This window comes from Tachysurus fulvidraco, chromosome 6 (genome assembly GCF_022655615.1).
Source record: "Tachysurus fulvidraco isolate hzauxx_2018 chromosome 6, HZAU_PFXX_2.0, whole genome shotgun sequence".
NCBI classification, from domain to species: Eukaryota; Metazoa; Chordata; class Actinopteri; order Siluriformes; family Bagridae; genus Tachysurus; species Tachysurus fulvidraco.
In genome coordinates, this window is record NC_062523.1 from 5,646,771 (window position 1) to 5,669,029 (window position 22,259).

General features: G+C 38.2%; 1 protein-coding gene across 17 annotated transcripts in view; it reads right to left on the reverse strand.

Annotated features, from left to right (window-relative positions):
• ttn.2 (titin, tandem duplicate 2) overlaps positions 1–22,259 on the reverse strand; it is a 170,885-nt gene that overhangs the window by 115,307 nt on the left and 33,319 nt on the right. For 14 of the 17 annotated variants that reach the window (XM_047814435.1, XM_047814443.1, XM_047814444.1 and 11 more), the window contains 27 exons: positions 12,064–12,342; positions 11,361–11,924; positions 10,895–11,176; positions 10,529–10,807; positions 10,124–10,405; positions 9,729–10,007; positions 9,358–9,645; positions 8,944–9,222; positions 8,570–8,851; positions 8,199–8,477; positions 7,814–8,092; positions 7,435–7,713; positions 7,050–7,337; positions 6,658–6,936; positions 5,661–5,942; positions 5,259–5,537; positions 4,882–5,160; positions 4,511–4,789; positions 4,128–4,415; positions 3,722–4,000; positions 3,162–3,443; positions 2,677–2,955; positions 2,290–2,571; positions 1,925–2,203; positions 921–1,208; positions 473–751; positions 93–371 (listed from right to left, as the gene is read on the reverse strand). In XM_047814435.1, the coding sequence (XP_047670391.1) occupies positions 93–371; positions 473–751; positions 921–1,208; positions 1,925–2,203; positions 2,290–2,571; positions 2,677–2,955; positions 3,162–3,443; positions 3,722–4,000; positions 4,128–4,415; positions 4,511–4,789; positions 4,882–5,160; positions 5,259–5,537; positions 5,661–5,942; positions 6,658–6,936; positions 7,050–7,337; positions 7,435–7,713; positions 7,814–8,092; positions 8,199–8,477; positions 8,570–8,851; positions 8,944–9,222; positions 9,358–9,645; positions 9,729–10,007; positions 10,124–10,405; positions 10,529–10,807; positions 10,895–11,176; positions 11,361–11,924; positions 12,064–12,342 (7,872 nt within the window). Of the gene's footprint in view, positions 1–92; positions 372–472; positions 752–920; positions 1,209–1,924; positions 2,204–2,289; positions 2,572–2,676; positions 2,956–3,161; positions 3,444–3,721; positions 4,001–4,127; positions 4,416–4,510; positions 4,790–4,881; positions 5,161–5,258; positions 5,538–5,660; positions 5,943–6,657; positions 6,937–7,049; positions 7,338–7,434; positions 7,714–7,813; positions 8,093–8,198; positions 8,478–8,569; positions 8,852–8,943; positions 9,223–9,357; positions 9,646–9,728; positions 10,008–10,123; positions 10,406–10,528; positions 10,808–10,894; positions 11,177–11,360; positions 11,925–12,063; positions 12,343–13,082; positions 16,788–22,259 lie in introns of all 17 variants that reach the window. The other 3 variants (XM_047814451.1, XM_047814449.1, XM_047814450.1) reach the window with 3 other exon arrangements.

Genomic DNA, 22,259 nt, shown 5'->3' on the forward strand with positions numbered 1-22,259 from the left:
GGAATAAAAACAATAAGAAGTGTGCAAAATATAGTTCATTCTAGTCTAATAAAATATAATATTTATTTTTAAATAACAATAATATTAAAAACCTAAAATGGACACTGTTGCTTCACAGGTGTCAGAGCCAGCTTCATTGGAAACTTCACATAAGTATTTTCCTCCTGCCTCTTTATCACTGTTGAGGCACTCCAAGATGCAGGAGTTCTCGGTAGTAGTAATATTGTATCTATAAGAGGAAAAGATCTCCTGGCCATCTTTGTGCCACTTCACCAGAATTTTAGGGCTTCCAGCATATGTGCATTCAAGTATCATTGACTTGCCCACTTCAACAGAGATGTTTTTCAGCTTTTTGACAAAGCGTGCAGCTTCTGATTATAACAATGAAACAAATTATTAATAAAGCTGCAAACTATAACACAGGCACAACTGTACAACATGTTTAGATAAGACATGCAATATGTCAACTAACCTTTGACAAAAAGATTCACAGGGAAGTTTTCCTTCCCAACATCATTAATAATTTGACAGGTGTATTCTCCTGCATGAGATTTGTCAATTCGAAGGAGTTCCAGTGTAGCTATGTCTCCTTTGAGAGCAATCAAACAGGCTCCGCTAGATATAATCTCCTTACTGCCCCTGAACCATTTTACCCTTAATGGGGCACTTCCTCTAACAGTTGCAGTGAATGAGACATTTGATCCAGGAAGTGCCTCAACCGGCTGAGGAGGCACCACAAAAGAAGGAGGTTCTGCAAAGAAAAAAAACATTTGAGAAAAAAGAACATTGTTTGCGGAGTTGAGAAAGTTACTCCATTACCTTGGACGAATAAATAATTACACAAGAGTCTTAACTCATGACCATGTCATTCATGAAGGAATTTTCATTCGGTAAGAGTTTCAAACTTTCTAAATACTAACCTTTAACATCAAGAAAGGCAGTAGTCTCAGCAGTTCCAGCACTGTTAATTGCTTTACATTTGTATGAACCTGCATCGGACAGCTTTAGAATGGGCAGTTTGAGCGTGCAGGTATTCTCAGCAAAACTAATTTCATAGTTTGGCCCACTTTCAATCTCCTTGCCATTGTGATACCATGAAATTGTAAGAGGTGCAGAACCCGAGACCTTGCAATCCAGTTCAGCAGGTTTCTCAACAATACTGTGCATATCCTTCAATTTTCTTGAGAATGCGGGAGGGATAATTTTATCTGTTTTAAAAAGAAGTCATAAATATAAATTATAAATATGCCCATGATACAGATATCTAATGGTATACTTCACTCACGAAATATTTAATAAATAAAGACATTGGGGGTTGTTAATCATAATGAAAATCAAGCATCGCGTTAGTTCTGGCAGGGGTCTGTTAATCAGCTGTCCACGACCCGCACCAATCAGGTTACGACATCCATATTCCCCGACCATTTAAATTCCCATTCATAGAGCCATTCTAGTGCTTCGATGCAGTCGCGATCTAAACTCCCTCCTCCAACCCCGACTCCACCATGCCGGAACCCGTGTTCGCTGTACCAGTTTACGTCATAAATCTCCACATATTTTTCTCTCTCTCTCCCTCTCTAATTATTTAATTATCTATGTATCCATTCATTTATTACTTTCCAAAAATGCACAAGCGAGCTATCAATACTATGCATGCTTAGTGGTTCTGTTATACGGGGGGTCTATTCTATTTTCTAGTCGCTGCTCTCCCCGCTCTGTCCATGCATGCGCATGGACGGGCGCGTGGATTCTTGCCCAGAACAGAACAATACCGCCAACACTAACTGTATGCATATCATTTAATAAATTCTCTTGTGACAAAGTGGTCCTGACAGAAATAAAGTTTTACAACCACATTCACTGACTGGTAAATTTTTTCTGAACTGTCAGTATGTGGCCAATGATAAAACAAAAGGATACTGACCTAGAACACCAAGGTGCATCTTGCAACTATCACTTCCAACTTCATTTGAGACTTCAAAAGTATACTCTCCAGTATCACCTTGATTTGTGGACAACAGCTTAAGACTGCATATCTTTTTGGAGAAGGTGATTTTGTATTTATGTCCAGAAGACAGCTCCTTTCCATCTTTATACCATTTTGGTTTAAGCTCTGGGGTTCCAGATATAGTGCATTCTAAAACTGCTGTGTCACCGGCAGTGACACTAACAGAATCTGTCTTATCCAAAATGGCTGCAGGTTCTGAAAATTCAAAACAACCATGTGGTCTCAGATAATTCACTTTAAGAAGAATAGTAAAAGGGGACAAATAAAAGAATTATACAAACCTAGAACAGTTATGTTTGCCATGCATTGTGCCACGCCAGCATCATTTTTAATCTCACAGGTATACTTCCCAGCAGTGGTTGAATCCGCTTTAAAGATCCTCAGTGTTATCTGCTTATTTTCAAAAGTAATTTTTCTGTTGTCACCATCTCTAAGAATATGGTCCTTGTCCTGTACCCAAGACACACTGATTGGCTCAGAGCCTTTGACTGTTGCCACCAGAGTAACCTCCTCGCCAGATTTGGCTGTCGTATTGGTAAGTTTCTTGACGAAAACCGGTGGTTCTAAATGGCAGGAAATGATCGTATGAATAACAGATCAATCAATAACAACCTAAATAGAGGATGCTCTGTTTGTGTTACAGTTGTCACTGTTTCAAGTGTACTAACCTCTGAGTTTTACCATTCCTTGGCAGGTATCACTTCCTACATTGTTTGAGGCTTTGCATTCATAATCACCAGCATCTGATGCCTCCAGTCCAAGAATGTGTAGCGTAGCAGTGTGTCCTTCAGACACAAATTTATACTTTCTACTTTCCTTTAGTTGTGTTTTGTCTTTAAACCAGGTTATCTCAAATGGTGCATGTCCTTTTAGCTCACAGTTAAGACTGACATCTTTGCCTTTCAGCCCCTCAGCTGGTGAGGGCACTTTCTGGAAAGTTGGTGGTTCTAAGAAATATATTTAGATTTAATTTAGACACAAGTCAAGCTGACATGCATGAAATAAGAGTTGAACCAAAATTAATTCTGAAACAACAGTGTTTTATCAACGATAAACATTACAAGAGGTTAAGCAGGTCTTATGTGAATGTAATATATATAAATATATAAATATGTACAACTCATTGGGTAAGAAAAATCACACACTGGCTAACCTTTTACTGTGAGAGTGGTGCTGCAGCTCTTCATTCCTGCATCATTTTGAACTTCACAGGTGTACACTCCATCATCATCACAGGAGGTGCTTAGAATCTCAAGCACTGCCATTGAGCCATCGAAAGCCATCATCACGTTTTTACTCTCAGTGACCATGTTGTCATTTTTGAACCAGCTAATTTTCAAAGGTGGCGTGCCAGTAACTTTGCATTCAAGCCGGAGTGGCAAGCCCATCTTTAGAAATTTTGTTGCTGGAAGTTTCTGTACAAATTCAGGTGGTTCTGCAAAGGCAAAAATGTCACAATTTAGCTCAATCACACACTTAATTATGATAAGTAAGGACAGACAATGGTTTCAAAGATGAAGAGCACAAGATGGCTGCCAGAAATATGCATGAAGAATAAAAAATATGCAAGATTAGCAAGATGATGACAGCGGACATAAAGATAGCAGCATACATACAACACAAAAAAGCAAAACAAGAGCATTGTTAAATAAAAATATGGAAGATGATGAAAATTATTAAGATTGTGACATTGGAGCAAAAAAAAAGTCAGACCTTTCACCAATAAGCTTGTGGTACATTTCTCTGTACCAGCATCATTGCTAACATGGCAAGAGTATGGCCCAGTGTTCGAAAGTCCCACAGCATAAAGATCTATGAAGCTTGAAAGGCCCTCAATGCCAATAAAGCAGGATGGTCCAGTAATCAGCTCAGTATCTTCTTTGAACCATTTTACTTTGAAGGGTGGCGTTCCTTTAAAGGTACATTTAAAACGGACTGTGGTGTTTGGTATGACAGCCTGCGGCTCGGGCACCACCACAAAGCTCGGAAGTTCTAAATTTTTCAGAACAGAAATATAGACAATAGTGTGTTACATACTGTAAATGGCAGCCATAATTCAACTTTAGAGTACATTTGATTAAAATTTGAATACAACTAGAATGGCATTATCTCGTCTGACCTTTCACCCTCAGTGTTCCACTGCATTCACAACTGCCTGCTTTGTTTGTAAGTTTACAAGTGTAAGTTCCAGTGTCTGCCTTCTCTAGTGGCTCAATCTCCAAAGAGACACAGTTGTGGTCCTGTACCAGTTTATGCTTGGCTTTCCCTGTTAGTTTAGTTCCATCTTTAAACCACTCCACAGATATAGGAAGTGAGCCAGATATATTGCATGTTAGTTTTACTGGGGAACCTAGAATCTCTTCCATGTCAGTCAGGGGTTTGGTGAAGGCAGGTGGAATTATTTGTTCTATGTGCAAGACAAAGAGTGGTTACAAAATAAATGCATATGTATCATGGTTTTAAAATATGTAAGTAATCTAAGATATTTAAGAAAACACTAACCTAGGACATTTAAAGTCACTTTACATGTGCAGGTACTGATGTAGTTGGAGACCTCAAAGAGGTAAGTTCCTCTATCATCTAATTGTGCATCCTGAATCTTAAGGTTACAGATGTTATTGAGAAAACTGATGCTATGTTGTCTGGATGGAACCACCTCTTTGCCATCTTTACTCCATTTCACTTTCAGTTCGGCAGTGCCTGTAACTTTGCACTCAAAACTGACTGGATCTCCAACAGTGACATTAATAAGTTCTGTTTTTTCAATAATCTGTGGAGGCTCTGAAGTTCGGAAAGAATATATAAATGTAATTACCTGCAGTAAACTTTTAAGAACTTATTGAAATCTTAAAAGTATGCCATGAATAACCAACCTTGTACCAAAAGAGTGGAAAAACACTTCTCCTGCCCTGCCTCATTCATTGCCTGGCAGGTATATCTTCCACTATGGTTAGACTGGCACATGGGAATTCTTAATGTAGCAACATTATTCTCAAATGTTCTCTCAATCTCAGCATCTTCCAAGATCCATGTTTCATCTTTTTGCCATTGTATAGTAAGAGGAGGTGACCCCTTCACAACACATTTAAACTCTGCTACATTTCCCAACACTGTTGTAACATTCTGGATCTTTTCAACAAATGATGGTGGTTCTGGTAATGAGGAGTTTAAAAAATGTTAGTTGTGTTATCAGGTGAGTTCATATTGGCAGTAAAATTGTAAAGGATAACAAAAAAAGCTGTGACTCAACCTTTTATGTTTAGTGTTGTCGTACATGAACAACTTCCAACTTCATTTGAAATAATGCACTGGTACTCGCCAACATCCAAGTCATCACATTTCTGTATGTCTAACATTAGTGAACCATTTTTCTGAGAGAACATATGTTTTGTGCTTGGCTTTATCTCCTTGGAATCTCGTTGCCAGGTTATATTAAAAGGAGCTGTGCCTCTAATTTGACACTCAAAAGAGGCATTCAATCCTTTCACAACATCTACAGGAGTGAATGGTTTTACGATAACTGGTGGCTCTGTATTATAAGAAAAAAGATACACAAAATGAAGTCTATGTCCATGGCACGCGTGTATTTAAGAATGCTCAAACTGTTGAATGCTCAAACTACTGAACTGTAAATGTCAAAGTATTCACTAACCTTTCACTTTCAGATCCATACTACAGCTCTCACTACCTGCCTCATTGCGGGCCTCACAGTAATATATACCACTGTCTTTAAGATCAGCACCTGTTATCTCAAGTCGTGCCAATGAGTTGACAAAAGTAATTTTATGCTTGTCATCTGGACTTAAGTCGTTGCCATCTTTAAACCAGTATGTGTCTATCTCTGGTGTGCCTGTGACCTCACACTCAAAAATTACAGACTGGCCAAGTTTCACTACTGAAACTTTGTCTGGCTTCCGGAGGAATTTGGGGGGTTCTGCACATAAAAAATATTAGGAAAATAGGTACAGTACTTATTGATTCATTTCAGTTCTCAATCACAAACATGAGATGATGTATTAACATTGGAGATGCATCGAGACCAAAACTATTATCTGGTATCAATTCGATACCATGATTATTTACTGGTATTTGTAATAGATAGTTAAGCTAATTAACAGACAACTTGGTTTTAATCTTTACATTAGTAATAGCAATCAAAGTAAAGCAGACTGCAATCTGTGCTCTGTGTAGAGAGGAGATGCATAATGAGGTTCTTATATTGTTAAAAGAACAGAGCAACTAAAAAGCGGTATCATCAATGTTAATCTTTAAAAAAGAGTGCAAGGTGCCATAAACTGTACGCACACAAAGGTATTCATAAGCATGTAGAGGAATCATTTTGCTTGAATACTTAATGCCTAATGCACAACAACGTGTGCTTCTTTCACTTCTCTGATAAAGTTCTGCATAACAAGGACAGCCAGTCTTATGCTTTCTATTAAAGATACTGTATAAATGCTATAAATGCAACATTTATTACCTGCAGCACATGCCAGTTAGTGAAAAAGACAGAGCTAAATAAAATGTACCATGATGTCACTGATTGCTAAAAAAACAAGTCATTAATTTTGTTATCTATTTCTAACCAAAAATGGTAATGGTAACGATGCATCCCCAAAGGAAAACTATGGGGTAAATGGGGTAAAAACCTTTGACAAAGAGTGTTGTTTGGCAGGAATCTGAGCCAACATCATTGCTTATTTCACAGATGTAGTCTCCAGAGTCTGATGGCTTAGTGAAAAACAGCTCCAATGAGCTTGAAGAGTCATCTTTCTGAATGGAGCAGTCAGCCCCTGATAAGACCTCTTTTCTATTTCTGAACCACTTAATGGTCAGTGGAGGAGTTCCGGACACAAGTACACCAAATTTCACTCTGGTTCCAGGTATGACCTGTTGTGACTCAGGTTTCTCAATGATAACAGGAGGCTCTGTTTATAAAGATAGTACATTAAGCTTAGTAGAATAAAAGATGTGAAAGGTTGGCATAAAGTTACAGTTTTCTGAAACAAGATGTAGGCATTAAGGATGGGAAAATGCAAACCTTTAACTTTTAAGACACCAGAACACTGTGCACTGCCTGCTTTGTTTGTAGCAATACAGGTATAATTTCCACTGTCCAAACTATCAAGACGACTGATTTCCAAAGATGCTGCATTCTCAAAGAAAACACTCTTATGTTTTTCAGATGTCTTTATCTCCTTGTTCTCCTTAAACCAAGTGATTGTGATAGGCAGTGATCCTGCAACCAGACATTCCATCTGTGCAAAGGATCCTTTAATACTTTCCAGTTCTTTTAATTTTCTCGTGAATAACGGCATAATTATTTGATCTGTTGCAATAACAAAATAGAATTTGAATGAGTACATTGACCTGAGACATATAGTATATATTTTGAAATAAAAAAATGCCCTTGTTAACAAACTAACCTAGTACTGTTACAGAGGCCTCACAAGTGCTGCTGCCAACATCATTTGAAACCTCAAATGTATATTCGCCTTCGTCATTCCTCTCTGCAGAAAGGATCTTTAATATGGAGCTTTTATCAGTGCTTTGTATTTTGTATTTTTTACCGGATATCAGTTCTTTCCCATCCTTCAGCCATTTGGCTTTCAGGGGTTTAGTGCCTGAGAACCTGCACTCCAGAGTGGCAGGATCTCCTACTGTAACACTGATAGACTTGGCCTGATCTGTAATATTTGCTGGCTCTGTAAAGGATGACAAATATTGTTTTGCCAATGAAGTAACAAATGTGTTATCAAATCAAATCTATGAATGTTTTAACTTCAAATTAGATTCAAATCAAACCTTTGACCACCAAAGCTGCTGTACACTTCTGACTTCCAGCCTCATTTTGGGCATGACAAGTGTACTTTCCAGAATGTTTTAACTGTACATTCGAGAAATGCAGCACCGCTGTATTGTTCTCAAAAGAAATCTGGACATCCTCGGTATCTTTTACCTCATGGTCACCTTTTGTCCATGACACTTTTATAGGCAATGAGCCTTTCAGAACACACATCATTGTAAGCTCAGTGCCTAGTAAGGCATCCATGTTATCTAGCTTCTGTGTGAATGATGGTGGCTCTAATAATAAAAAAAAAATAGGGCACATAATTTGAATCGTAAAAAGGAAGTTCACAGTTTTTGCTAATGAAGATGTTCTCCGAAATGGTTACATAGTCTTACTAACCTTTCAATATAATTTCACAATCACACGAAGTCTGTCCCACTTCATTTGCTAGTGAGCATTTATATTTGCCAGCATCTCCAGGTTCAAACTTAAGAATCTCAATAGTAACTACATCATTCTTTACGTTAATGATATGCCGGCGGTCATTTCTGATTTGGTTTGAATCTTTGAAACACGAAGCCTCAAATGGAGGTGTTCCTGAAACTGTTCCCTCGAGCAACACATCAGAACCTTTGACAACTTCTCTGGATTCAAATAACTTTATGAATGTAGGAGGTTCTGGGATAAAAGAATACAAAATGAGCCAAAATGAGCCAATACTATAGCTAATAAATAGCTAGTGAAATACTTAAAATGACGGTCTAACATACCTTTGACCGTAACCAAGCAACTGCACTTGTCACTGCCAGCATCACTGGATGCTACACAAATATAATCCCCGCTCTCTTCAAGACTACAATTGGATATCTGCAGTGTAGCAACTGAGTCAATGAAGGTCATTTGATATTTATCACCTGGGCTGATTTCTGTATTATTTTTATACCACTTAATAGAAATTTCTGGACTGCCAGTTACTTTACACTCCAAAACCACAACACTGCCATTTACTGCTAATATAGTTGAATCAAGTTTTGTCACAAACGTTGGAGGCTCTAGAAATAAGAGAAGAACATTACATTTATGATAATCATTTGTAAAATTAGTAAAACAATATAAGAGTAGAAGAAGATGTTAAGAAAGGCACCTTTCACAAATAAGACTGCGGTGCATGAAACTTTTCCTGCATCGTTGGCAACCTGGCAAGTATATTTGCCAGAATGTGATGGCTTTACAGAGTGCAATGCCAAGGTACTTGAAGAGGCATCTTTCTTGATAAAACAAGTACCTCCAGTTAATATCTCTTTCTCATCTTTTAACCACTTAGTAGTAAAACTTGGTGTTCCAGTAAAAGCAGCTTTCAAAACAACATTAGACCCTGGTATAACATCTTGAGATTCAGGTTTCAATGTGAAGACTGGAGGCTCTGTTTTCAGTTGTCAGGGAAAACATCACAATTAAATCACTACATATATAGAGAGATGCAGTATTGAGAATAATGCACCTTAGTTATTTAAAAAAATGTATAAAGTAAAGAAGTTGCTAGGGAATGTTTTCTAACCTTTAATAGATACTGTTCCACTGGTCTCACTGTGCCCCGCAGCATTAGTTGCATGACAAGTGAAAACCCCAGCATCAGAAGTCTCTAACTGGGATATTTTCAATAAAGCAGAGCTTTCTTTAAATTCAATTTGGTACTTTATACCAGTTGTGATCTCCTTTCCATTTTTGAACCAAGATATTGTCATGGGCTGTGACCCTGACATTTTACAATCCATCTGGATATTTCCTCCAAGGTTGCCATCAACCTTTTTAAGATTTTTTGTGAAGGTTGGTGGTATAATTTTATCTGTGCCAAAAATGACCAATTAAAAACATGCACAGTGTATAATACGAAGAAGAGTTAGAAGAAGAGAGAAAAAACAAACTAACCAAGAACTGTGACTGAGCAAGAGCAATGGTCTTTTCCAACCCGATTAGAAACTTCCAATGTGTATTCACAGCTATCTCCCCTCTCTGCCGAAAGGATTTTTAAGCTCGCTACATTGTCTTTAAAAGAGATTTTGTATTTTCGTCCTGATATCACTTCCTTGCCATCACGAAGCCATTTAACTTTAAGATCCGGACTTCCTGACACAGTGCATTCCAAAGTTGCAGAATCTCCTGCTGTTACACTTATGGATGGTGCTTTATCAACAATTCTAGCTGGTTCTGAGATATTTAAAACAAATTAAATGGAATTAATATTTCAAATAATCAAATTATTTCCAGTATTTGTTGCTAATATTCTAATATTCTAATAATATGTTTGATTGTTTTTCCCTAACCTTGTACTGATAACTTGGCTTCACATTTTTGCTGGCCAGCCTCATTTTCTGCGAGGCATGTGTACTTTCCATCCTGGTTCATGGCTATTTTTGCAATCGCCAAACTGGCAATGTTGTTTTCAAAAGTAATTGTAAAATTAGGATCATCATGTCTGAGTAGCTCAGAATCCTTTAGCCATGTGACAGTAATAGGGGCTGAGCCTTTAAGAGTACCCTGCAGTTTCACAGAACTGTCCAAAACTGCAGTTGTGTTTTCGATCTTCTTTACAAAAGATGGAGGGTCTGCATGAAAGAAGAAACATTTCAACTCATTCTTATACACACAATGTGCATAAGCTCGTAAAAAGATAACTTACAGGAAATACTTATAATATAAACACAATTATAATGGGTCATTTTACAAACCTTTCAGTTTGGCTATTGATTTAGAAGTTATTTTACCAACATCATTCGAAACAACACATTGGTAGTCCCCAACATCTGCACTGTCAAATGATTGTATTTCCAAACATAAAATGGTGTCCTTTGATACAATTGTATGCCTTTTATCAGTGATCACTGGTTTCTTGTCCTTTAACCAAGATACATCAAATGGAGCGGTGCCAGTAACTTCACACTGGAGTTTTGCAGCATGCCCCTTCACCACTTCCACCATTTCTAACTCCTTTTTGAAAGCAGGGGGTTCTAAGAGTAACAATATGTCATAAAATGTTTTAAACAATGAATAATAGCTTGCATTTGGAATCAAATGCATTTCCTATTATTACAAACCTTTAACAGTCAAGTTGGTGCTACAACTTTCACAGCCAGCCTCGTTCATTACTTCACAGGTGTAATTTCCACTGTCAGACACAGTAAGGTCAATAATCTCAAGTGTAGCTTGACCATCTTTGAAGGTGATTTTGTGTCTTTCACTGGAGCTTAGTTGTTTCTCATGTAAAAACCAACTGACATGGAGCTCAGGAGATCCTTTCACAGTGCACAATAAGCGTGCAGAAATGCCTTTTTTCCAAAGGATTTTTGGCTCCAGTTTCTTAACAAATACTGGAGGCTCTGAGAAAATTAGGTTGAGAGTTAATCAGCTCTTCACTGCAAGAAAGCTCACAGATTTCAAGAAAACACATGCAAAAGATGATAAAGAAAAGAAATGGAAGGGAGAAACATTTGCATCATCTAGAGATGACAAAGACAAGATTAACCTTTTCCGCTTTATCAAATTAAGCTCAAGTTTTCTTACCTTTCACCGTAACCACAGAAGAGCAGCTGCTGCTTCCAGCATCATTTGTAGCAGTGCAGACATAAGTGCCAGTATCTTTTATCTTGGACTTTGGGATATCAAGGCTGATGACTTTCTCATCAAAAGACATTTTGCTATCCATAGTGTTATGGAGTTTCTTGCCATCCCTTGTCCAAGTAATAGTCACACCTGTATCTTCATCGACCTGACACTCAAGTCGCAGTGGGTTTCCCACAGCTACAGAAGTTGATTCGAAGGTCTTCACAAAACTAGGTTTGTCAATAACTCTCATTTCAGTGCAGCATGTAGCCATGCCGACACTGTTTGAAGCTTTGCAAAGGTAAGTTCCCTGATTACTTTGCTCAAGTTTCATTATCTCAAGACAATGCTTGTTCTTCTCAAAAGACACTTTATGGTTCTCATCGGGCAAAATAGCAATGTTGTCCTTGTACCATACAACATTCAGTGGTGCAGAACCAGTGATGACACACTGAAATTTAGCTTGTTTACCCACAAATAATGTCATCGGTTCAGGCTTTGACACAAATTCTGGAGGGAAAACCTCTATAAAATTAAAGTAAAAAAAAAGAAAGTAAGAAAAAAATATTTGGTTTGTATAAAATCAATCATAATAATAACAAAGATTTCACAATTTCAATAATATCTATGTCAAAGAACACAAACAAAGGTAAAGGTCTCTTACCTGTCACAGTCAGGTTAGCAGAGCAACTGTCGCTACCATGTTGGTTTAAAGCTTTGCACATATACACTCCACTATCAGCTATGGTTGGACTCAGAAGCTCCAGCGATGATGTGGTAGAATAGCTGATGATCCTGTACTTGTCACTCTGTCTGATCTCAGAACCAGACTTGAACCATGTGAAGGTAACATTTGGAGCATCTTCAATCTCACATTCAAATTTGGCAGGACTGCCAACATTAGTCTCCAGAGCATGGATTTTATGCCTGAAAACAGGTGGCACTAAATCGTGCACAGGAAGAAATGAAAAGACAATTAGTGCAATTTATACAAATAATACAAAATCATGACATGAAGATTTGAGCAAAAGCTTTGCATTTGAAATGAACTGAGTTCTGCAGATTTACTATTTTTTTATCTCCTTATGACTCATCATATGTAACAGAAAACAGAAACAGAACTTAATTCACTTCAAAGACATTTAAAAAAAAAAATACATGAATGATGAGATGCAAAAAATAAAAAATCCAGGAGTGACTGTGGAAAGAAATTTGTGATCATGTTATGGGAAAGAGTTGATAAATGAAAAAGAAAACCAAGACTTTATGCCCTGGAGAGCATGCAAAGAGAAGTGCGCAGTGAAGAATGGACCATGAGGGAGATACTGTGCATATTTCTTGAGTGTTGCAGGTTCAAGTCCAAATAAGCCATGGGTGAGAATGACCTCACCATGAAAAGGTGATAAGCATGGGATGATGTTGAAAGGGCTCCAACTGTTAAGAAGTGATGAAGGCTATAAAGTGAAGTCATGCGCACGTTTGTGAATAATATGATCAGATGTGTGACGTGTGGATTTGTCAAGAGGAAATATCAAGGCATTGTTTTCACCTTGAATACCATGCCCTGTACTATTAGTTGAGTTTATTAATATATCTTTAAGGGTAATCTGAAGAACTCAAGATGAATGGTAAGGGTTAGTCATGGGTGATATGATATGGGTAAATGAATCCCCATAATCCAACCTCTTGAGACTACTGTGAGCCTTGAAGATGTCCGTGTTGTGCCAGCTTCACTCACGGCCTCACACGTGAATTCGCCTTCATGTTTATTCTTGATAACTTTGTCTATTACTAGTGTATAGGTGTCCCTGTCTTTTGAACACTTGAACTCTTTGCCAGACTTAATTGGTTTTCCATTAAAAAGCCAATTGACCTTTGAAACATGTCTTATAGTTACAGAAAAGGTTGCTTTAGAATGTTCTTCAATCGTAATATCTTTTAAAGTACTTTCAAAAACTGAGTAATCATCCCTAACTGTTTCTTCTTGCAATTTGCTTGTTACATCTCTTGCTTGGCCTTTTGCTGTCACCAAACTGATTTCCTGTTTATCAATATGAACAGATTGCTTCATCTCCATTTTTGACTCTGTGGACATCTGCATAATTTCACTCCTTCCTGAGTCTTCCACAAAAGATTCTTTGTGAAAACTAACAGATTGGAAAGTAGTTGTTGATTCAGTTTTCAGAGAAGCTGATTGAGTTTTAGATGCCAAAAAAGCTTCTGCATTTTCAGTTAATTGCACAGTCTCTACTACTGGTGAAAGCCTTTCTTTGGAAGTTGCCTTGCTAACTTGTAATCTCTGAGGCCTGTCAATTTGCATTGTTCCTGGCTGTTCAGAGGTAAGTACCTGATGCTCACGAAATACAATGGAATAAAATGCAGCCTGAAGTTCACTCTTAAGATCAGCAGTCTGAGGGTACTCTCCCTCAAAAGCAATTGTAATTTCTATGGGTGCACCAGCAGTTGTAATAAGATATGTGAATATAATATACTTGGGCTCCTTCTGTACTTTTACTTCTTGCACTTCAACAACTTCTAAACGCTCAACCACATCTGCTAGGATTAATGGTTGATCTCTAGCTACTGCAGATGCAAGCATATTTTTTAACTGCTGCTTTATATTTAAGCTATGTGCTTTTGGTGCTGAGATAACAAATGTAAGTTCCTTAGGAAGTTCCTCACTTTCTCTGGACTCTGACACTAGTAGAGCACCCATCTGCTGCTGGCTAACCACTGCAACGGTAGTTTTTGGTTTAATAAGATCTTGAGACGTTTCACGTGTTAGAACATGCTTCTCTTCCAATAATATTGACTGTCTAATGGACTGTCCCTCTTGAATCTGAACAGCAAAGTCTTGTTCTGCAGCCTCAAGAGAAGTAGTATTTTCTGTGGAGACCGCCTTTTCCTCAACATGAACAAATTCTGTTGACATTTTAGGCTCCATCTTAGTCAAGCATGTGTATTGCTCAAGTATACCTAAATGTTCTGTATGTCCTTCCTCCAGCTCATGTTTATCTGATACAGACATGGCCTGTAAAACATTCCAGTGATCCTCTTTTTGAACTAACGCACGTTGTTGCTTAATGTCACTATCAAATGGTTTTTCTTTTGGCAATTGCATTTGTTCTGCACATACTTGCAAAATGTTTTGAGGCTTTGGTTCTTTGCTGATTTCAGATTGAAATCCTGCCACAGAAACATCAAGAGCTCTGGAATAGTCTGCTGTAAGATCCCTTTTCTCCTCTGTAGTAACTGCATGTTTACGGGCCATTTCCTGTCTCAGAACTGCCATCTGCTGGTCAGGCTTCTCTGCTGAGAGTATACCCTCTTTTGATAGGATGTTGTCTGGGTGAATTGCCTGTAGATGCAAGAGGGCAGGAACCTCTATATGAGGTACTATGGAAATTGCTGTCTCTTCAACAGAAAACTGAGTTGATTCTTCACAGGTAGCAGTTGCCTGTTCATCTGTTGACACGGTGTGCATAAAGGTAGGAGATTTTCTAACTTCTGCTTGTTCAGGACTTGGCCTTTCACTACTGAATCGACCCTCAGAGGGAAGAACTGCCTGATCTGTGAATATCTGCAAATTAATTAGCTGGTCCTTTTCAGTCTGTGACTGAACCGAAACAGCACTATCCAAACCTGGGATTATGCTTGTTTTTTCAGCTTTAAGTTCATTTCTTTCTTCAGAAATAACAGCTGACTTAAATACCCTATCCTTAGCCTGAGATGCAACTTCCTCATTTGGCTGGTGCATAGATAACTTCTCTTCTTTTGATAACATTTGCTTGGTCTCATTTACTGAAAGAATAACTGGTTTTGAGTATTCTGTCTTTACTGATGATTGAATTGCTGAATCCAAAATAGAGATATCTGCTGTATGCCCTTCAGAAAGCTGTGTATTTTCTGTGGAAACTGCTGAATACAATATTTTAATGCCCTCTTTAACTTGGTAGCTCTTTTCCGCCTCCGTCTGTGGTATAATATGTGACTGCTCTTTAACAGTTGCAAGGATTGTTTCTACCTGGTGACTTAACATTTGGTGCTTAGGCTCAGGAGTAGCTTTGAGCTGCTTTTCCTCTTGCCTTGATAGAGGCTCTGCTTTAACTATTGTTAACGGAGTCACACTCTCTGTTATAGCAGACATACACTTTGAAGGCTCCTGCTTAGAAATATCAACCTCAGTAACTTCAGGACTTTTAATACGGTCTAAATGTTGCTCTGTAAAACCTTGGTTTTCTTGAACAGCAGAGGTCATTGCAGCCATGTGAAGCTGTTTCAGAGGTGTCGCCACTGCTGACTGTGGCTTGGTGGGAGCTACAGTTACCCTTTCTTGCATTTTGTGAGACTGCAGAACTGCTGCTTGGTGAGTAACCTGCTCCTTGTGCATAGTTGCAGCTGAAACATCTATTTCACAGAAAGTACCTACTTGCTCACTGGCTATAATGTGCTTATCTTCAGTACCAATGGTATAAATCATCTGGCGTCCTTCCTGCACTTCGGTTCTGGCTTGAATGGGAAGACTCACACTATACAATCGAGATTCAGTTGCTTCTTCGGTTGTGGACACTTTATAAGACTTTTGTCCCTGAACTAACTGCTGTTGATGAGATACTGAGAAACTTTTGCAAAACACCGTCAATTCAGCACTACATGTTGCCTCTCCAAAGCAATTGGAAGCCTTACATGTGTATAGACCAGTATCCTTCTGTTGTGCATCAATCATTATAAGAAATCCAGTGCCATCGGGGTCTGTGACTACGCAACAGTTTGGGCTAGGCTTAATTTGGTAACTACCCTTAAACCACTGAACCTCTGGATGAGGTACCCCTGTCACTTTGTAATGAAATTTAGCTTCACATCCTTCAGCACACTGCACTGGTTGGATTTGTGTGGTAAAGCAGGGTGGCTCACCAGGGATTTTAAACATTCGCTCAACCCACTTCTCTGCTGTAGATAGATCACGAACTTCTACTTTCAGTGTTGTTGTGCACGTAGTTTGGCCAAATCTGTTACTGGCAATGCAAGAATACTCTCCCTCAAACTCTTTTTTAACCTCACTGATAATTAGACTGTATTCATTTCTTTCCTCCACAAACCTGTAAATGGATGAAGAAGTAATGGATTTACCATTATGAAACCAATTAACTTTAGGTTTTGGAAAGCCAGATACAGTGACAGTAAACCTAGCTGAACTGCCAACTGTAACTACAGATGGTGTTAACTTGGTTACAAAAGTAGGTATTTTCTTTTCCAAAGAACTGGAATAACGTTTTTGTTCTGGCGTGAGTTCAAGTGTTTTAGCTGTTTTGGGTAATTGTAGAGAAGTGCTGAAGGTTTCTTCTTTTTCTTCTTCTTCCTCAGTCTTCCAAGTCAAACTAGAATACTCTGTATAAAAATAATGGAGGCAAAGATTCACCAAAATATCCACAAATTAAAAATTCAAGTATTTCATTACAAAGAGTGGACATAAATCCCCATTACAGGTGAAGAGAAATGCCACACTTTTGTGTTGTCATAATTTTATTTTCATTTAACTCAATGTAAACACACAGCTACCGTACATGCACGCAAGTCAATCACCAGAACAATAACGACATTTTATTAATTTACACTTCAGTTTGCTTTCTTCCTGAATTCTACTGAGTAATGTACAATTGCACCCAAATGTATTTTGTGTAGTTTCCCACTGACACTACACCTAGCAATTTTTTTTGTTATTTACAACTACTTTAATGTGACTATAACAATTATAAAAGGTCAACCTATACAACACAAATAAATATACATTAAATATGTTATTGCATGATAGATTTACCACTTTTAAATCTAAATTTGCCTTGCATTTCTAAAATATAGAGTAATAAATATGAAATGAGTTTAAATATTATTGACATATATTAATCTTAATTATATAATGTTTATCCATTCTGATAGATCAACAAAAAATGCATTCATAAAAATGCAAAAAGAGTAATAATGCAAACATGCTAAGCAGTATAATCTACAATTAGGACATTTATTTCCTTTAATTTTGAGTTGTATACATACAATACAATGTATTTTGTCTACTCTCTTGAAATAAATTTGGATTCAATATAAGGCTGCATCTACCTCTCTTACACAATACACATTTGCACTATTTGCCAAGATTTAGGAAATAACTTTGCATGTACAGCTAAAATAAATAAACTGCATTTATTTAAGCAACAAAGTCTGCAGTTAATTAACAGGCTTAAAGGCATACTGTGAAAAATAACCTATTTGATTATTATGTACATTTACTCCAAAAAGTGACAGCTGTTGCTATTTTTTTAATACATAAAGAAGCAAGTAGCTTAAACTACTTTGAGCAAGGCATTTGTTTCAGTGCTGCCTGCTTTATTTAGAATAATACATTTGAATTCACCTGCATCACTTTGAACTGCATTTGTTATGAGTAAATTGAAGTGCCCTGATGCTTTCTCCTGAATGATATACCTAGGGTTTTTCACTGGAGCACCGTCTTTGAACCATTCTGCTGTAGGGTTTGGTTTTCCACTCACTAAACACTGAAGCATTACAGGTGTTCCTACTGCTGCAGTGATATTTTGCAGTGGTATTATACATTTAGGGGGTGTTTCTGTAACCTCAAAATGAAAACTACACATGTTGGAAGATTTGCCTTTGAATTCTATTTTGTCTTCTTTTGAGGGTTCAGCAAAGACATCAAAATTGATGCTAACATATTTTTCTCCCTGCTCACTGACTTCACTATCTGTCATAGCTACCAGTCTTATAGCTTTCTGAGACTCGTCAGCTTCCTGCGGAAACTCAAACTCAAGCTCGATCTCTGATGGTTGTTCACCATCAAATGATGAATTTCCAACAACCAGGTCAAATTTCTGGGGCTGAACTTTGGCACTGCCTAGTGACACGGCAGTCAGTTCTCTTCCCCTAGCCTTTCCGGGACAGATTTGTGGGTTCAAGACCATAAGAGATGCCCTACAAAGTGTCTCACCCACAACATTAATTGCTCGGCATGTATAAATGCCACTGTCCTGAGTGTTGACCTTTATGATCTTGAGAAAGTGATTGTCCCCATCAGAGCTATGAATGTACTTTTTCTTATCATGAGGGATCTTCATACGTCCTTTGAACCATGACACTATAGGAGAAGGGATTCCCATCAAAGAGCATTCAAACATTACAGTTGCATTTTCAGGTGACTCTATGTCACATATTGGGTTGATAAAACGTGGTGGCATCTCTGTGACCTCAAATGCTATTTTGTAGTCATCATTTTCTTGAGCTATAAAATCCACGGCACCCTCATCATATGTACTTGGTAAAACATCAAGAGATATGATCATACTTTTGTTGTCGGGTGTGTATTCTGGTATAGTGACAATTCTGACATGTTTCTCAAACTCCTTTACCTCATTCTCATCCAATTCAACCTCTAATAAAATCTCTTGGGGAGATGGAGACCTTGATGGATCATCATCTTCTTCAACATCAAATTCAATTACATGTTGATGAGTAACAGCAGGAGGTGCAAGCATTAGCTTTGTCTCTTGAGATCTTACAACAACCAGAGCAACACTTTTTGCTTCACCAACATAATTAACTGCCTCACAGATATATTCTCCTTGATCGTTTTTTGCGATGTTATGAATTTCCAATGATATGTTATCCCCATCCCTTTCAATTCTATTTCTGTCATCTGGGAAAAGCCTAGTCTTGTTTCGAAACCATTTTACTTCTGGAGACGGTAGTCCAAATACTTCTGCACAGAATCGTAATGTGTCACCTTCAAAGACTCTTCTTTTGGTAAGAGGTTTAAGAAATGCTGGAGGAATTCCTTGTACTTTTTCTTGAAGGCTACCTAATCCTAACATATCACGACCTTCTGGAAGAATCATGTTCTCATCGATAGTAAATACTGGAGGAGTTGTTTCAATGCCCTCATCATCTGGGGACCTAAGAAACTTAGCTGGAGAGTAGAGTCCATCGCTGGAGCTACTTGTTGGTCTTTTATGTTCTACTGGAGAAAATGAATACTCTGGGGGTGTCAGGACACCACTAGGAGTCTCAGTAGAGGTGTGGAAAGATTCAGGTGATTTGGGAAACTGAGAGATTTCAGTGGATGAAGCAGGTGTGTAGAAGCGCTCAATTTCTGCGATCTCCTCACTGAATGTGCTCCCCACTTCAATTGACATCTCTGACTCTGGTGACAAGGGTCTTCCCCAGTCAGAAGGTGGGTTATAAAAGTCATAAACAGCACTAAAGGTTACCTCTTCCTCTTCAAGCCTAATACCCATAGCTCCAGGATTGACACATTTTTGCTGTTGCTCCTGTAGACATTCTGTTGCAAAAGCTTGAACCGATCCTTTTTTGGAACCCTCAGATTTCGGTTTTAACCTAACTGACTTCTCTAGTTCAATACCTTTCTGACACCCTGAGTAATTTCCGCTAACTGTGTCGGTTTTTGATTGAACAGTGAGGTTAACTTCAATTGGCTTAATTGATGAAGAGATTTCTTGAGTGGAGAAAACACTGCTATCTCTCTCAAGGTGACTACCTCCTGGTCTAGTAAAGGCCCCTACTGTTCCCTTTTTAATCACATTCTCTATTTGATCGCTTTTTATTTCAGGACTACCAAGAGTATCTGTAATGTTTTTAATTTTTTCAGGTAATATTGCCTGTGGTCTGATTAATGTAGGAGAGTGCTGGACCTCAGTTACATGTGCAAGAGAGACAAAATGAGGCAAATCACTATAAGCTGGCTTGCCTTCCACTGGTATTTCGTCAGTGGATGGTTCTATACGTTGTAAAATAAAATTTTCTGTCAGATCTGGAGTACAGTGTAATGGGGATTCCTTGCCTGTAACTAAAGAAGAAAGTATATTTCCAGGCATATTTGAGGATATAATTCCTTCTCCAGGTTGTTGGATTTGCAGTGCAAATTCTGGAATGTCCTCCACAGGATAATATGACTCTACATTTGATTCTACTGTTATATCATCTGCCTCTTCTATGAGAGATTTTGGTGTCTCAAATGCTTGTTTTAAATTCAACACACTTACTTCTGCCAATGATGCCTGCAAACCACAACCAGTTATAGCAGGTCCACCTGCTTGAGCAGCTTGTCTAACTTTTGCTGCACCTTTCTGGCGTATAGAAGTTGTATCCGTAACTGGAATAAAATGAGTCCTGGGTGACTCTGCATTTTTGTCAGTTGTCACAGGTTTATAAACCTCAAAAGCCCCTTCCAAACCTTTGGCAGGCAATTCTTTGGATACTATGGAGGTTCCTATTAATGTTTTCGGCCTAACTGCAGGAGTAATGTCACTTGAGAATCCAACAGATCTTGTCTGCTCCACCATGCCTGATCTAGAAAGAGACTCCAATGATTTGGAGTCCAAAAACACATCAGCTGCACATTGAACTTGGCCAAACTTATTAGTGGCAGTACAACTGTATGTTCCTGTATCAAGATATGTACAATTATGAATGTAAAGCCTATACATTTCTTCCTGCTTATCAAACTCATATTTGCCTGTGCTGGGGTCAAGGGGAATGTTGTCATACAACCATGTGACATCAGGTGCTGGTTCACCAGATATTTTACATTCAAGCATGGCCAATTGGCCCTCAGAACAGCTAATGTCCTCTAGCTCTTTAAAAATCTGTGGTGCCTCACCAGCATCATCAAAAGAAAATGTGAACTTATGCTTCATAGTGTGAGAAGAGCCCTCATCTGGTGGAGACTCAATGCTCTTAGCAATGGGTTCAGAACTGTCCTCACTTGTATCTTGCACTGGTGTTGGGGCAGTTATCCTAATTTCTACTGGAGAAGAATGGCAAGAAACATGGATTCCTGGTTGGGGTACTTGCATAGAGAATTTTCCGTCCAAACCAACATCTATAAATGACTCAAGTTCTTCAACTATCTTTTGTTCTTCAGGTAAAACTAACTCTTCTGACACATTATCTTCTTGACTAGTATCAGTCCAGTCCTTTTGTTCCTCATCAATTATTTCTAGCATGCAAGAGATACTGGCCTTTCCATGTTTGTTTGAAATATTACAAGTAAATGTGCCTTGATGGTCTTTTGTTGGATAGTAGATTGTCAATGTTGATGATTTTTCTCTTGTTCGCACATCAAAATCTGGATCTCTTATTATAGCCTGTCCATCTTTGAGCCAACAAACCACTGGCTTAGGATCTCCATAAAACTGGCACTGTAGATCAGTCATTTCTCCTCGTCTTACTTTTATATTTGGCAATAAAGTTGTAAGAAAGACTGGTGCCCCAGATTTCACTGTTTCATCTAGACCAATGGTAGGTTCTTGCATTGAAGGGAACTTTTGATGCTCTGTCATGCATTTGTCTTCCATATCTTTTGTAGTACCTTGATAACCTCTGACTTTCTCAGAAGGCTTTTTCTGGAATTCTGTCCACTTCTTATTGTTATCCGGTGGCAAATCATTATGATAACCATGAGTGCTGGTTTTGTCCGCTCCAAACAACACCTTTGATGTCATTCCACAATGAGCAGAATCTACTGCATGCACACTAGTGGACTGTAAACCATCATCAGTCTTTTGATCCAAAGGTTGCAGATGTTCAGTAATAGCCCAGTTAGATTCTAACTCAACCGTTTCCTCTTGTTCCTGCTCGGATAGAATGTCTTGCTGCCATTTTTTAATACGTTTAGCTAGAGCCTCCTCTTCACTGACAAAATAGTCACTCTCAGTTTGTAACTTTTCACCATCCCCATGAGAAATACTCTGAAATTTCATTTGCATTTTAGATTCGTCCAGCCCATAGCCTTCATTGGAATCATCAGTTCTGAAAATTTCCTTTGTTGTTATT